General features: G+C 61.0%; 1 protein-coding gene across 3 annotated transcripts; it reads left to right on the top strand.

Annotated features, from left to right (window-relative positions):
• The first annotated feature begins 50 nt into the window (after window positions 1-50).
• On the top strand, window positions 51-8,562 carry CALY (calcyon neuron specific vesicular protein). Of its 3 annotated transcripts, none has more exons than XM_046026848.1 (6): window positions 51-152; window positions 5,819-5,977; window positions 7,007-7,120; window positions 7,650-7,763; window positions 7,932-8,290; window positions 8,378-8,562. In XM_046026848.1, the coding sequence occupies exons 2-5, from the start codon at window positions 5,843-5,845 to the stop codon at window positions 8,265-8,267; spliced, it is 699 nt and encodes a 232-aa protein (XP_045882804.1). In that variant the 5' UTR covers window positions 51-152; window positions 5,819-5,842; the 3' UTR covers window positions 8,268-8,290; window positions 8,378-8,562. The 3 variants fall into 3 exon arrangements, with proteins under 3 accessions (XP_045882804.1, XP_045882802.1, XP_045882803.1); XM_046026846.1 differs by having other exon boundaries at window positions 52-152; window positions 8,415-8,562; XM_046026847.1 differs by having other exon boundaries at window positions 133-235; window positions 8,415-8,562.
• Window positions 8,563-12,908: the final 4,346 nt, after the last annotated feature.

Genomic DNA, 12,908 nt, shown 5'->3' with positions numbered 1-12,908 from the left:
CTCCGCCCGCGTCTCCCAGGCAACGGCAGCCTCGGTCTCGGCTCGGCCCCTCCCCCGCCCCGCCCCGGCTGCGAAGCGTCTGGAACCGCATCCTTCCTCCGCATCCTCGTCCTGCCACCGCATCGCGCAGCAGCTGCCCGTTGGAGCCGCCTGTGAGCCATTTCCACCTTTCTCCTTGTGGAGCGGGGGCAAGGGGGGCCGAGTGTGTGCAGGGGAGTGTGCACGGGTGTGTGAGGTACGTGTACAGGTGCGTGTGCGGTGCGTGTGCGAGATGCGTGTGCAGGGATGGGGGGCACTGCGGCTGACCCAATGGCGGCCAGGTCGAGCTGGGGTCCTCCCGTGGGGTCTCGGCTGACCGGAGCGGGGAAGCTGTCCCCAGGCCTCCTGGACGATCGGGGGCCCTCCGCGGGGTGAGCCACTGCCTGGACCTTCCCGAAGAACCGTAGGTATCCAGCCTTGCACAGACCCGACGGCTGCCCGCATCTCCGCACCGTGGGGCAGCTTGGGGAGGGGGGTCGGACTGCTGAACATCGGCGCGCCCGCCATGGTCTGAGAGAGCCACTGGGAGGTGGGCGTCCCCGAGGTGGGGAGGGGGTGCCGGTTCCAGAATCCGTTCAGCTCTGGCTGAGGGTGGGAGAGAGCGGGGGCAGGGGGGAGTGGCGGGGGGTGGGTGGCGGGGCGCGGAGGCAGAAGGCGGCGAAGGAACCAGATCACGGAGAAGCTCTGCTGGCACCGACTGCGGGGTGGCCGTGGCGGGGGCGGCCGAGTGGCGGCAGGAGGCAGGCAGAGGGACATTTCTCCGGAACCACCTGCCGCAGCCCCTGGACGCGGGGCCACAGGTGGCTGGTGTGCGGGAAGCCAAAGCTGGGGGCGGCCCTGCGCTTCTCCTCGCAGGAGCCCTCCTCCCTGGGCGCGCTCGCAGTCACCTACCCTCGAACCAAAAGCCGAACCCAGGACCGGCCCCAGGGCTGCGGCTGGGGCGGGGGAGGGGCGTGTGGGGGCGCGGGGGCGGAGGCGTGTGCTCCGCTGGCTTTCGGCAAAGCACGCAGTGCGCCGCTCCGCAGTGACATGCACGCTCCCGACAGGCGCGGGACGCTCGTGCCCAGCCCAAACAAGCCCGCGCCCCTGCGCACGGGCGCGCGCCCTTCTGCGTGACGCAGCAGACGAGGGGGGCGGTGAACGCGAGTCCGCGACCCGCCGATCTGCCGCGGGGTTTCCGAGCGCGCGCAGCTAAGGGCCCTCGTCCCGCCTCTCCACGCGTGCGTCGGTCGGTGCGCACAGCCTTCCCACCTGTCCGGTGCCCCCGCCCCAAACGTCGGAGAGGAGCGTGCGCCGCCCCCACCCACGAGTCCACGGCGGGCGGGAGCCGCTGAGCCGCTGGAGAAGACACTGTTACAGCGCAGGGCGGCCGGGGGCGTGGGGGGCAGCGGGAGGAGTCGGGGCGAACCCCTAGTCCACGGAGTTGTGTGTCTGCGAAGGAGCCCAGCCAGCCTCCCGGAGGCCCCCATGACTCAGCAACGGGGACGAATTCGGGGAGGGGGTCGCACACGCAGCCCAGCCCCTTCCCCAGCATTCTGCTTGGGGCACGAGGCCTGGAACCGGACGCGGAGAGTCCAGAAGGCCCCAAATGGCTCCTTTCCTTCGTGAAGATGCGTCATCCCGGCTCCGTTTCCATGGGAACCCGCGATGACGTAGCCTAGACGTCATGCCTTGTCGGAGGAGCTGGAGCTTAGGTTTGGCTCGTAGGGGACCCCAGAGGCGGAGCTCCTGGTAGGAGGAGGCCTCTTGCGGGGGGCACCGGGCAGACCCGGGCGCAGCCTTCCTGCGGGCGGGGCGGCCAACCCGAGACTGGCGGGGCGGCGGGGCGGTCCCGCGCTCTGTCCCTCCACCTCTCCCCTGCGAATGGCTGGACTTGTGAGCCGCGGGAGCCCTGCCGCCAGACGGCCCGGCCCCCTCGCACTGGAACCGCCCCCCCCGCCCCCCGCGGAGCTGCGCCCCAGCCCTGCGCACTTGCCGCCCCTCCCTGCAGCCCCCACCTCCCAGGCACCTCGCGGGCGCTTCCGAGCCTTTTTCCTCCGACGGCTCCGTGTCCGTGTCTGCCTCACAGAGAGGGCACCTTGTCGCGTGGTCCGCGTGAAGAATAACCCGGGGCAGGGGCAGAGGCGTCTGCGAGTCCGCCCCAGGCCGCTCCCTGCCAAGCCCCCCTTTCCTTAGGGAAAGTCTCCAGCCAGGGAGTGGCGTTGGGGGCGCTTTGCTGACCTGTAAGGGCCCAGGGCCTGGCGCGTAAATCCAAGGAAGGGCCCCAGCTCAGGCCCTAAAGGGACATCCCTCCCTGGCGGAAAGCCCACGAGGGGGTGCCCCCTCTTGCCCAGCCGGCTGCGTCTCGCAGGCCCACAGTGCGGCTGCTGCTACCCGCCCCCCCCCCCCCCGCCCCGGCCTCCACAGCCCTGACCTCCCTGCAGTGTGCACACTCTCCATCCGGGCACCTCTCCGTTCTGGGTGGGAGGGCCCCCCCCCCCGTAGTCCCGCCCTGCTTGTCCCGGCGTCTGGCTTGTGAGAGGCTGGGTCACCTGTGGGCCTGGTGGGCACCTGTGCTGGGGGGGGGGGCGCTACAGGGAGAGGGTTTGGGGCAGAAGTCCGGGCTTCAGAGGCACAGCAGTCTTTGTAGGACGGGTGCAGGCAGTGGCCAGCGAGGCGAGCACAGCCCCTGGGGCTCTGCCCTTGAGTCCTCACAAGGAAGATAGTCGAGGGACGACCAGGCCACCGTGGCCAAGGGGCGCAGCTTCTATGTTCAGGCGAACGTGAGGGTCCAAATCCTGGGGGAGGGTATGCGGTAGCTGGGCCTCGGCCACCAACCTGCTGCCCTTTGGCTGTTGGTTTCAATCATTTGGGACACTTTTTGTTGTGAAATACAATGACTGTTCAGAAGATGACGTAAAACAGACGTGCAGTTGATGATTGAAGGTAAGTGCTCCCCAGTCATCCCCTGTCCAAGTGAAGACTAGAAATCACCACCTCTCCCTGAAGCTGCTCCCTCCTCCGAGACCCCCCCCCAGACTCTCCAGACTCAGAAGCAATGGATTCCTCTGGACCCCAGAGTGCATGTCCCTAATTGCCCGTGATTGGTTCCTAAAGGTTATGGTTAGAGATAGCTTGTTCTTGAACCTGCCTCTGTGCCTGGCTTCTGTTAGCCTCATCTGGTGGGCTTTGGGGCTGTGACCCTTCACTGGGTAGGAATGCCCCCATCCGTTTACTTGCATTCCTCTGGATGTTGTGTGGTGGTGAGCACTTCTGGGAACAGCGCAGCTCTCCACGTCCACGCGTGCCCCGTCTCCTTGCTGGGTGTCCGCCTGGAGTGAGGGCTGGTCACAGTTGGACACGTGTGGATTGTGTGGGTCCACACTGCCTGTGTGGCATCTTTTGCTCCTTGAGCTCTCCTGGGCTTGGATGGGCTTTGGTGTATCTCCTTAAGCCGGTTCTAATTCATCCCCTCACAGACTAATGAGGGGGGCAGATTTTTAGTATTCATGGACATTTGAAACCCTTCTCCATCCATTTTCCAATTAGGTTTCTCTTTCTTTCTCTTTATCAGCTCGAGCCGTTCTTCACACACTTTAGACAGACATCCGCCTGTCCCGGCTTCCTTGGGGGGCTATAATGCATGAGCACAAGTGGGTGGCTTAAAACAACGGACATTTCTTCTTTGATAGGCGCTGGAGACAAGAAGCTGGAACCCAGGAGCTGGGAAGGGCTGTGCTCCCTTTGAGGCTCTAGGGAAGGATCTTTCCTGCCTCTCCCAGCTCTGGAAACCCCAGGCATCCCTTCGCTTGTGAATGCTTCCCTCCAACCCCTGCCTCCTTCTGGACATGCCCACCTCCCTGTGTGTGTCCAAATTTCCCCCTTCTGTAAGGACACCAGTCATTGGGTTATGGCCCCTGGAATCCAGTATGACGTCATCTTCACTTGATCTCATCAGCAAAGTCCCCGTTTCCTAGTAAGGTTACGCTCACAAGTAGTGGGGGTTAGGACCTGAGCATTTCTGGTAGACGAGTCTCAGGTCCCTTGCCACGACACGGTCCAAATATCTTCTCCACTCTTGCTTTCCGTTTCCATTCTTTGAAGGCTATGTTTTGATAAGTGGGAGTTCTTAATTTTAATGTAGTCCTTTCATGGTTGATACTTAATTCTCATATTGAGGAACTCTTTCCCTCCCCCAGACCAGGAAAATATTCTCCTGTGTTATTTTCAAGATGCCTTCCCAACTGAGGTGTACCCACCTGGAGTAGATTTCTGTGTGTGCTGGGAGGCAGGGCTTAGGTGCCCTGTCTTCCGTGTGGACATCTGTTTATCAGCAGGTGGCCATGCCCCTGCTTTGCACAACAACTCTGTCCCAAGTCTGTGGTCCGTGCATGTGTGTGTCACATGGGGCTTTGTGCACCAACATCAGCACCACTCAGCCGTGTGAGCTGGACGCCTGCAGATGAGTCCCCCTCCTGCTCTTTGACAAGAAGTCACACGTGCTCTTGTCCCCAGAATTACGATGTGTGGCGAGTTCACACACAAAATTCTGCTGGGCTGTCCACTGGCATTTATTCATCCTACAGATACAGTTTGGGGGGAAAGGACATGTTTAAATTTGGAACCTTCCAAAATCCATGACCGTTTTGTTCCCCACTTCTTAAGGAAGTTGCGTCTCCTTTTCTCTTAGTGATGTTTTCCCTGAGGTCTTGCATGATTTTCCAAGTGGAATTCCCCCATTTCTTGAAGTCTGCTCCTGAGCGTTCGACATTTCCAATACTGTTTAAATGGAGTCTTTCAAAAACTTATTTTCTAATTTTTTGTCACCGCTACATAGAAATATAATGACTCCTAAAAGCCTTGGATGGACCCTGCTGGACTCTCCCTCCAGTCTTGGTCATGGGTCCGCAGACACGTGGATTTTCTACACACGCGACGTCCGATCCGGGAGCAGTGAGAGCATCCCGATACCCAGGCCTTATCGCTTCCGCTTTTCCTCCCCACAGCTTGGCTCAGACTTGCAGCACCGTGGCTGATAGAACTGATAATAAAAGGCCTTTTTATCTCCTTCCTCACCTTGAAGGCAGAGCTTTCACTGTTCAGGTGCAGTGAGGGTTGGCGCAGGGATGCTGTCTGTGGCCTTCATCAATCAGATCGAGAAGCCCCTAGAGCGCTGATAGACTCTTAAAATAATAAATGGATGTTGGATCTTGTCAAATACTTTTCCAGATATTATTGAAATTAATCAAATGACTTTTTTAAAAGATCTTATTTATTTAAGAGAAAGAGAGGTGGGGGAGGGGCAGGGAGAGAGAGAATCTCAAGCAGGCTCCCCACTAAGCAGGGAACAGATGCGGGTCTCGATCCCGCGACCCTGAGATCATGACCTGCGCTGAAATCGAGAGTCGGATCGTTAACCGACTGAGCCCCCAGGCTCCCTGGGCTCACTGTCGTTGAGCAAGGTAGCTGCTCTCAGGATGTGCGCTACAGCCTGCGGGCCCGGCGGACTGGGTCAGTGCTGAGTGTCTGGGCATTCACCGGCCAGAGACACCACCCGGTGCCCAGCGCTGGGGCCCATGGAGAGACCAGAAAGCGGGAAGGGACAGAGGCCCAATTTGGCCTGGGAGAGGGGCCTGTCTGTGCGTGGCCTCCCTGCTCTGGCATGATAACACAGAAACTTATCAAGAGAATACAAGTTCTTCGGGCATCCTACCTTTAAGTGTCCCCTGGCGCCGGCCTCACAAGCTCGCATGGACATCTACTAGATGCTGAGTGGGCAGTGACGTGTGTCTACCTCCAGACAGGACAAGGACCGCCACTCACCATGGTGAAGCTGGGTTGCAGCTTCTCTGGCAAGCCGGGCAAAGACCCCGGGGACCAGGACGGAGCTACCACGGACAGCGTGCCTCTGATCAGCCCCCTGGACGTGAGCCAGCTCCAGCCGCCCTTCCCTGACCAGGTGAGGGCCTCGGCTGGCACAAAGGGCCGTTCCAAGCCTGCCCCGGGAATAGAGGGCCGTGGGCTAAGGGCTGTTTAGATGTGGTCTCCCCCCAGCACGCGGGAGAGCAAGCAGAGGAAGGGCTGGGCTGGGCCAAAACCCTAGTTGGCCACAGGCTCCCCGCGCGAACTGGTCGGCTCTCCAGCCGGTCACCCAGAGTCACCTGTGCGCTGTGGGGGACTGGCTGCAGGCGATCATCAGGACTCACGTGCCCTCTGCAGACAGTGCCCAACTCACGGTGCCACCCAGCAGGGTCTCAGCAAGGAAAATGCCCACCGTTCCCTGCGGGCCCGAGGCAGGCTCTTTGGGCCATGACTGAGAGCGCAGCTTTCGGAGGAATCTGGAGGAAGCGGGCCCAGCTCTGGAGTGGCCCTGCCTCGCCCTACCTGCGCTCTGGAGTGTGACCATCACCAGGAGTGGTCCCAGCAGGAGGGCAGGCCGCCACCATCAGTCAACTTTCGGCTGGGGACCACGGGGTGGGGACCTCAGGCATTGACAGGTGCGCCCCGCCCATTGGCCGAGGGCAGTTCTCCAGGGCTCTGGGCAGGCTTCGCGGGTGTCTGGACCCTGTTCTCCGCAGACAGGTGGGCCCACTGTTTGCCCCTCAGGAGCACCCACACAGCACAGGACTGGACTTGCCCGGCTGCATCGTGGTAGGGGCCACAAGAGTCTGGGAGCCAGAGGGGGGGTGTACTTCCTGGAGGAAGGAGCCAAGCTGTGGAAGCTCCAGGGGCAGCTCCTAGCAGGGAGAGCTGAAGGCAACCAGCAGACGGAGGGGCTCCATCTGTGGCCTGGCTGGGCCCCGAGGCTGCCACGGCCCAGCAGGCAGCCAGCATCCCTCTTCCCCTGGCCTTGGCTTGTAACCAGGGGAGCCTAGCCCACTGGACAGTCCTGGCGGCCAGGCAGCACCCACACCACTGCTGGACAGCGGCCCCCGGACCCCCCCTAGTCCTCCCAGTTAGGGTCTTTCTGGGTCATCTCCTCCTGCAGGTGGTTGTCAAGACACAGACGGAGTATCAGCTCTCCGCCCCGGACCAGCCAAAGAAGTTCCCTGACCTGGAGGCCCAGAAGCTGGCCTGTAACCACCCAGAGGAAGGGCGCAGGGTAACTCCCCCCCACCCCGTCCAGTGGTCACTTCCAGGGGAGCAGGGGCAGGGGAGACAGGGAGCGAGCAGCTGCAGGCATGGAGCCCACGTGCCAGCCAGGTCGGCTGGGGGTCCCTTTCTCACTCGCTTGCTCTCAGCCCAGTCAGAAGCCTTCGTCCTGCTGTAAACGGTAAACAGCTGCCTTCAGAGCCAGTCTGGGCCGCCCCTGTGCCTGCGGGCCCGTTTCTCCCAGGGGCTCACGTGTCTCTGCCTTAGGGACTCGGGTTCAGTGTGCAGTACGGAGGGTCCCTTCTGCCGCATACCTGGCTAATGCTTCTTTCTCACGAACGATGGTTTTGTTATTTGTGGCATACCGTTTCTAAAGCCGCTTGCTTTTCATCAGTAAAGCTGCTCGTCTCCTTCCCTCCCCTGCTTGGAGCTAGACATGCCCACCCCCAGGGGCCAGTGAGGCCCTGACGGTTGCCCTGGCCCTCGCAGGCTTCACAGCCCCCTCCACCACCCCTTGTCCTTCTCACCCGCCCCTGCAGCTGCCCACGGCGCGGATGATCGCCTTTGCCATGGCGCTCCTGGGCTGTGTCCTGATCATGTACAAGGCCATCTGGTATGACCAGTTCACCTGCCCCGATGGCTTCCTGCTTCGGGTAAGGCCTGGCGAGCAGCGGGGCCGCCTGGGGAGTGGGGCAATCCAGGGCCCCCTGCGCTGCGCCGCCGACCCGCGGAGTGTCCCCGCCAAAGCAGGGGAGGTGGGCTGCCTGCCCCCCCTCCAGGGCCGACCCCCTCGGCCGCCCTGACCCACCCCCGTCCCGCAGCACAAGATCTGCACCCCGCTCACCCTGGAGATGTACTACACGGAGATGGACCCCGAGCGCCACCGCAGCATCCTGGCGGCCATCGGGGCCTACCCGCTGAGCCGCAAGCACGGCACCGAGACGCCCTCGGCCTGGGGGGAGACCTACCGCGCCGTCAAGGAAGGGCCCAAGGCGCCCACCCAGGCGGGCGCGGCGGGGGCGGCGGCGGCAGTGGCCTCGGGGGCAGGGGCACGGGCGGCCACCGAGCCCCCCAGCAAGGTCTCCGCGCAGGGAGAGAAAGAGGCATCGGGGAAGGCGAAGGCGGCCGGCAGCGCCCCGCCCCCGGCCCCCCAGTGACGGCCTCGGGGCCTGCAGCCCGGGTAGGTGTGCTGGGGGCTGGCAGGGACTGATGGGGGGTCCCGGACTGGGCAGCGGGCACGGGGCTCGGCCTGCACTTCTGCCTCCAGCACCTGCTCTCCCCCCGCCTCTCCTCTGTCTTGGCAGCGGCCGCCGGCACCTGCGACCGCCCTCGCCGACGCTCTCCCGCGCTGTGGTCGTGCCCCTGCTCCCGGGACTCCTCGCTGACGCCCTGCCCCAGCCCGAGCTCCTAGCTCTACCGCTTTTCTCTAAGTAAAGATGCACTTCCGCCTGGTCTGTGTTTCTCCTGAGCATCCTCTGATCCGCGGGCCTCTCTGCGGCCGCCCCGACCCCCGCGGGAGTGAGCGCGGGCGTTGTGTCTCGCCCAGAGGGACCCCTGAAGGATCCCCAAGAGCGGCGGTGCAGGGGCCGGGCTGGCCTGGGCGCGGAGACCCAGCGCGGACAGCGCTTCGTCCGGTCCGTTGCTCGGCTGCGAAGAAATGAGCTGTTCCGGGAACCCTCTGGGGCCTGACCTCCAGCCCTGACTCCGCCCAGCCCTCCTCCTGCTGCACCTGGACCGCCCCCCCAACCCCACTTGACAGGAGCGGCTGAATTCCGCTATTCTGGGCAAGCACCCACGTGTGGCTCCTGACCCCACCCAACCGCCTCGCCCACAGCAGAGTCACTGAAGAAAGGAGAGGATGTGTGGATCCACGGGCCCTGGGCCATGGAAGAGGGGATGTGAGCCCATGCCTGGGACCTGAGAGGGCTACCTGCTCCCAGAGCACCCCATCTCCCATTCCCTTGGAGCTAGAGAGGAGGTGGGAGGTCCGAGGGTGTCGGAGTTGGCAAGAGTCTCTTGAGCCGGCCCCCAGCACGAGCCACCTCCCCCCCCTGCTCCGGCCCTGTGAAGCCCAGGCCTGCTCCCGCCTGGCTAGGCGTGACCATAGCCATGACCTACGCCAGAGGTCACTGTCCTCCTCTGAGGGCTTTGATCCTAGGCCCCCCTACCTGGTGAGAGGGGAGCTCAGGCCCCAGCACTAAGGGATGACAGCCTTGGGAGCTCATGCAAAAGAAACAGGAAAGAGGCTTTTCAACGGGGGCCACCTAGTGTTGGGTGACGTGGGTCAGAGTCCTGGAGGAGGTCCCCCTTGGCCCTAGTGCTGTCCTGTGGGGGGACACAGGGCCGGGCACTCAGACAATGTGGGACCATCCGGCTTCCAGACCAAGGAGGCAAGGTGAGGGGTCTGAGCAGCTTTGGAACAGGGGCAGTGACCAGGAAGCGAGACGGGTGTTCAAGGTGTTCTGAGAAGCCACGGACACACTGGAGGCTAGGTGGGGGGCATGGGGTGGACAGGTCAGGGCTGGGCTGCAAGTACCGTGTCCATCATCACTGGGTTCCTGTCTGTCCGGCCAGCCCTCCATCCATCCATCCACTCACCTGCCGATCATGACCTGTCATCTGTCCCCTGTCCCCGTCTTCCTCTAGCAGGCACCAGCTCAGACTGTCATCTGGCTGTAGTGCCTCTGAGCCTTGGAGAGGAAGTCGCCTCTTAACTCTCAAATAACTCAGCGTGGGTTTCCCGGGAAGGGCGTGTTCTTACGTCACTTCGTGCCATGGTCAAAATCAGGAACTTAACTTTGATACAGTACTTTTATTTAATTTACGTACCTTAGTAATATTTTCCCAACTGTCTCAACAATGTCCTTCATAGCGAAAAAAAAAAAAAAATCTGGCCTGGGATGCGGTCCAAGAGCCGGCCACATCCTCCTTACTGGTTTCTCCCCTGGGGCAGCTCAGTCTGCCTGTCGTGACGCCAGGGCTGGAAGCACGCAGGCCAGGTAATCTGTAGACTGGCCTCAGCTTACATGCGTGAGGCGTGCCGTCGCGAGCAGCCAGAGGCTGCACCCCCCAGAGTGATGCCGTGTCCCCCTCAGGGTCGGACGGGGGTCACATCAGGAGCCACGTGAGGTCTGCTCGTCCACCCCTGCGGTTGACTTAGTCACTCGGCTAAGGTGGCTTTGATGAGCCTCGTGACCTTACCATTTGCCCTTTGGAAATTAATACACATTTCGTGGGAAGATACTCTGAGACGCTGTAAATATCTTGGTCCTCACCAACCCCGCCCTCGTTTAGTGCCCACTGACAACTCTTGTCTGAACCAGTAATTCTGCATTTTCCAAGTGGTGATTGTCTGAACACAGCATTTCTTCTGCTCTTAGCTAGTTGACATTCTATTCGTTTACCGTAAAGAAAAGCTCTCCCTTCCCCCTTTCATTTTTGTACGTCAGTGACTCCCGATTCCCATCTTATTCGATCGGCCAAACCCATTGTCAGTATTTGTTTTTTGTGTTCACGTTGTTTCGTATCTGGCTCAGGGAAGTCAGTCTCTGGGCACTTCCTGTCTTTCTGGCCCAAAAATGCTCCAGGCTTGACTTGTGCTACCGGGATCTGGGAGCCGGTCGCCGGCATTCCTCCGGCCCCCTCTGTGCGTCGGGCTGGTGTGATCTATGTGGTATATGATGCTCACAGTCAGGCACACACGACGACGTTTCCCTCCTCTCCGTGTATCTGTGTGCACACAGACACACGTGCATGGGTGTGCGAGCGTCTGTGCACGCACGGACGCAATCCCGAGTCCGTACAACACGCCCAGACAATACCCGCAGACTGTGTGCACGTGTAGTGACGCCTCGAAGCCCAATCCCAAAACCTCAGGTTCATTCTCAGTCCCTCCGCCCTTCCTGATAACTGCCCCCTCCAACACAGAGAAACCTGTTCTCAGTGTATTCGTTTGCTTCGGGTTAGAATACACGGGCGTCCTTTTCAGAACTGGTAAGCCATAGCGTGAGTCTCACACGCGCAAGACTAGCGTCGGGGCCGCTCTGGAGTCTGTCTCCAGTTTGAGGGCAAAACTATAGTTGAACCGCGGTGCTCCTCGCGTCCCTGGGGCTGGGCTGTCCCGCGGACACCGAGCGGACTCACTCTCCCGCTTGCACTCTGTTTCTGGGTCCCTCCCCATTTTATTGATTTTATCCTACCATTAACAGGATTCCGACCAGTGACCGGCTCCCTCCCGCCCCTGAGGGAAATCAGGTTCCCGTTTTATTTGTCCCGTTTGACATTTTTTCACTGTAAGGATTTTTCCCCCACACCAAAGACAATCAATTCTCCGACACAAGCCGGGTGTCCTGCAGCTCAGTCCTAAGCCGTCAACTCCCCAGAACTAGCCCAGACCCCACAAGTGGAGGCCTTGGTCTCGGGAGCCGGCCTGACTCCAGCGCCGCACAAGCATCGGGTCTTCCGGCCACCCCCATTTCTGCCCCACTGGACGACCAAGGGAGGATCACGTCTTGTCTTGCGATTTGATGACTCAGTAGCATGACTTAGGGAACTCCGGAAAGCACTTACCCAGTTCTAGTTTGTTATAAAGTACACAGCGCTGGGAGAGGCACCAGGTGTGAGCACAGGAGCACGACCCTCCCCGCACCTGCTCACGGAAGCCCCGTCTCCCTGTGCCAAAGCCTATGAGCCACGTTCGCCCCTCAGTCCCGCAGGTCCTCGGTGGGGCTGAAAGCCACACTGCCCCAACTGCGTCATTCGCATAAATTCAGGCGTGGCTCGGAGTCACAAACGGTCTCTCAGGAAATCCCTAGTTTTAGGAGCCCTGCCAAGGGCAAGGGGACAAGGGCCAAGAACATTTTTTATTTTTATTTTTATTTTTCTCCAAGATTTTATTTATTTATTTGACAGAGATCACAAGCAGGCAGAGAGGCAGCAGGGTGGGGGGGGGGGGAAGCAGGCTTCCTGCTGAGCAGAGACTCCCCCCCAGACGCAGGGCTGGATCCCAGGACCCTGGGATCATGACCTGAGCCGAAGGCAGAGGTTTTAACCCACTGAGCCACTCAGGCGCCCCAAGAACATTTTTTATTGCCACGCGGTCACTTACAGGCACTGAAATTCCCCGGCGCTGGGTGTGAGAGCTCTCCTCTCCTGGTTCCTGCCCTGGCAGGACGGTCCCCTACCCCGTTCCCCTGCCTGGGCTCTGCTGGCGTGTGCGGTGAATAATTTTGCGGAGATTTACCTTCAGGGCAAATTCCCAGGAGCGATCTTGCTGACTTAAAATTTTTTTACGTTACAAACTGTTATGATGTACACCTATAAATTTAAACCAGGGCTGGGGAGCAAGAATTTCTTCCCCCCAAAGGCCCTTCTAGCTTGAGCAAGAATCACATTGACTTGAGACAGAGGAGCAGGACAAAGTCAAACCCAATGGCAGGCCCACAGGCATGTTCTCTGCAGGAGACCCTTTCCCTGGGTGGGCAGTGGGGGAGGCAAGCAGAAGGTGGCAGGGGTCCTGGGGTGCTGCGCTCCTTGAACTGGCCAGAGTTAGACCTGATGCATTTTTTTAAAGCTTGTACTGATGGATTCAGGAGAGCGCGGGCATGAGCAGGGGGAGGGGCAGAGGGAGAAGCCGACTCCCCGCTGAGCGGAGCCTGACCAGGGCCTCCGTTCCTGACCTGAACCCAAGGCAGACTGTTCACCAGCGGAGCCTCCAGGCGCCCCCGATCTGACGACGAGTGTTCGGAGTGGACGCCCCCCGCCTCTCGCAGGGCAGCAGGGCCGTCCGCGCAAGATCC

This window comes from Meles meles, chromosome 13 (assembly GCF_922984935.1).
Source record: "Meles meles chromosome 13, mMelMel3.1 paternal haplotype, whole genome shotgun sequence".
NCBI classification, from domain to species: domain Eukaryota; kingdom Metazoa; phylum Chordata; class Mammalia; order Carnivora; family Mustelidae; genus Meles; species Meles meles.
This window is presented reverse-complemented; position numbering and strand designations above follow the sequence as displayed.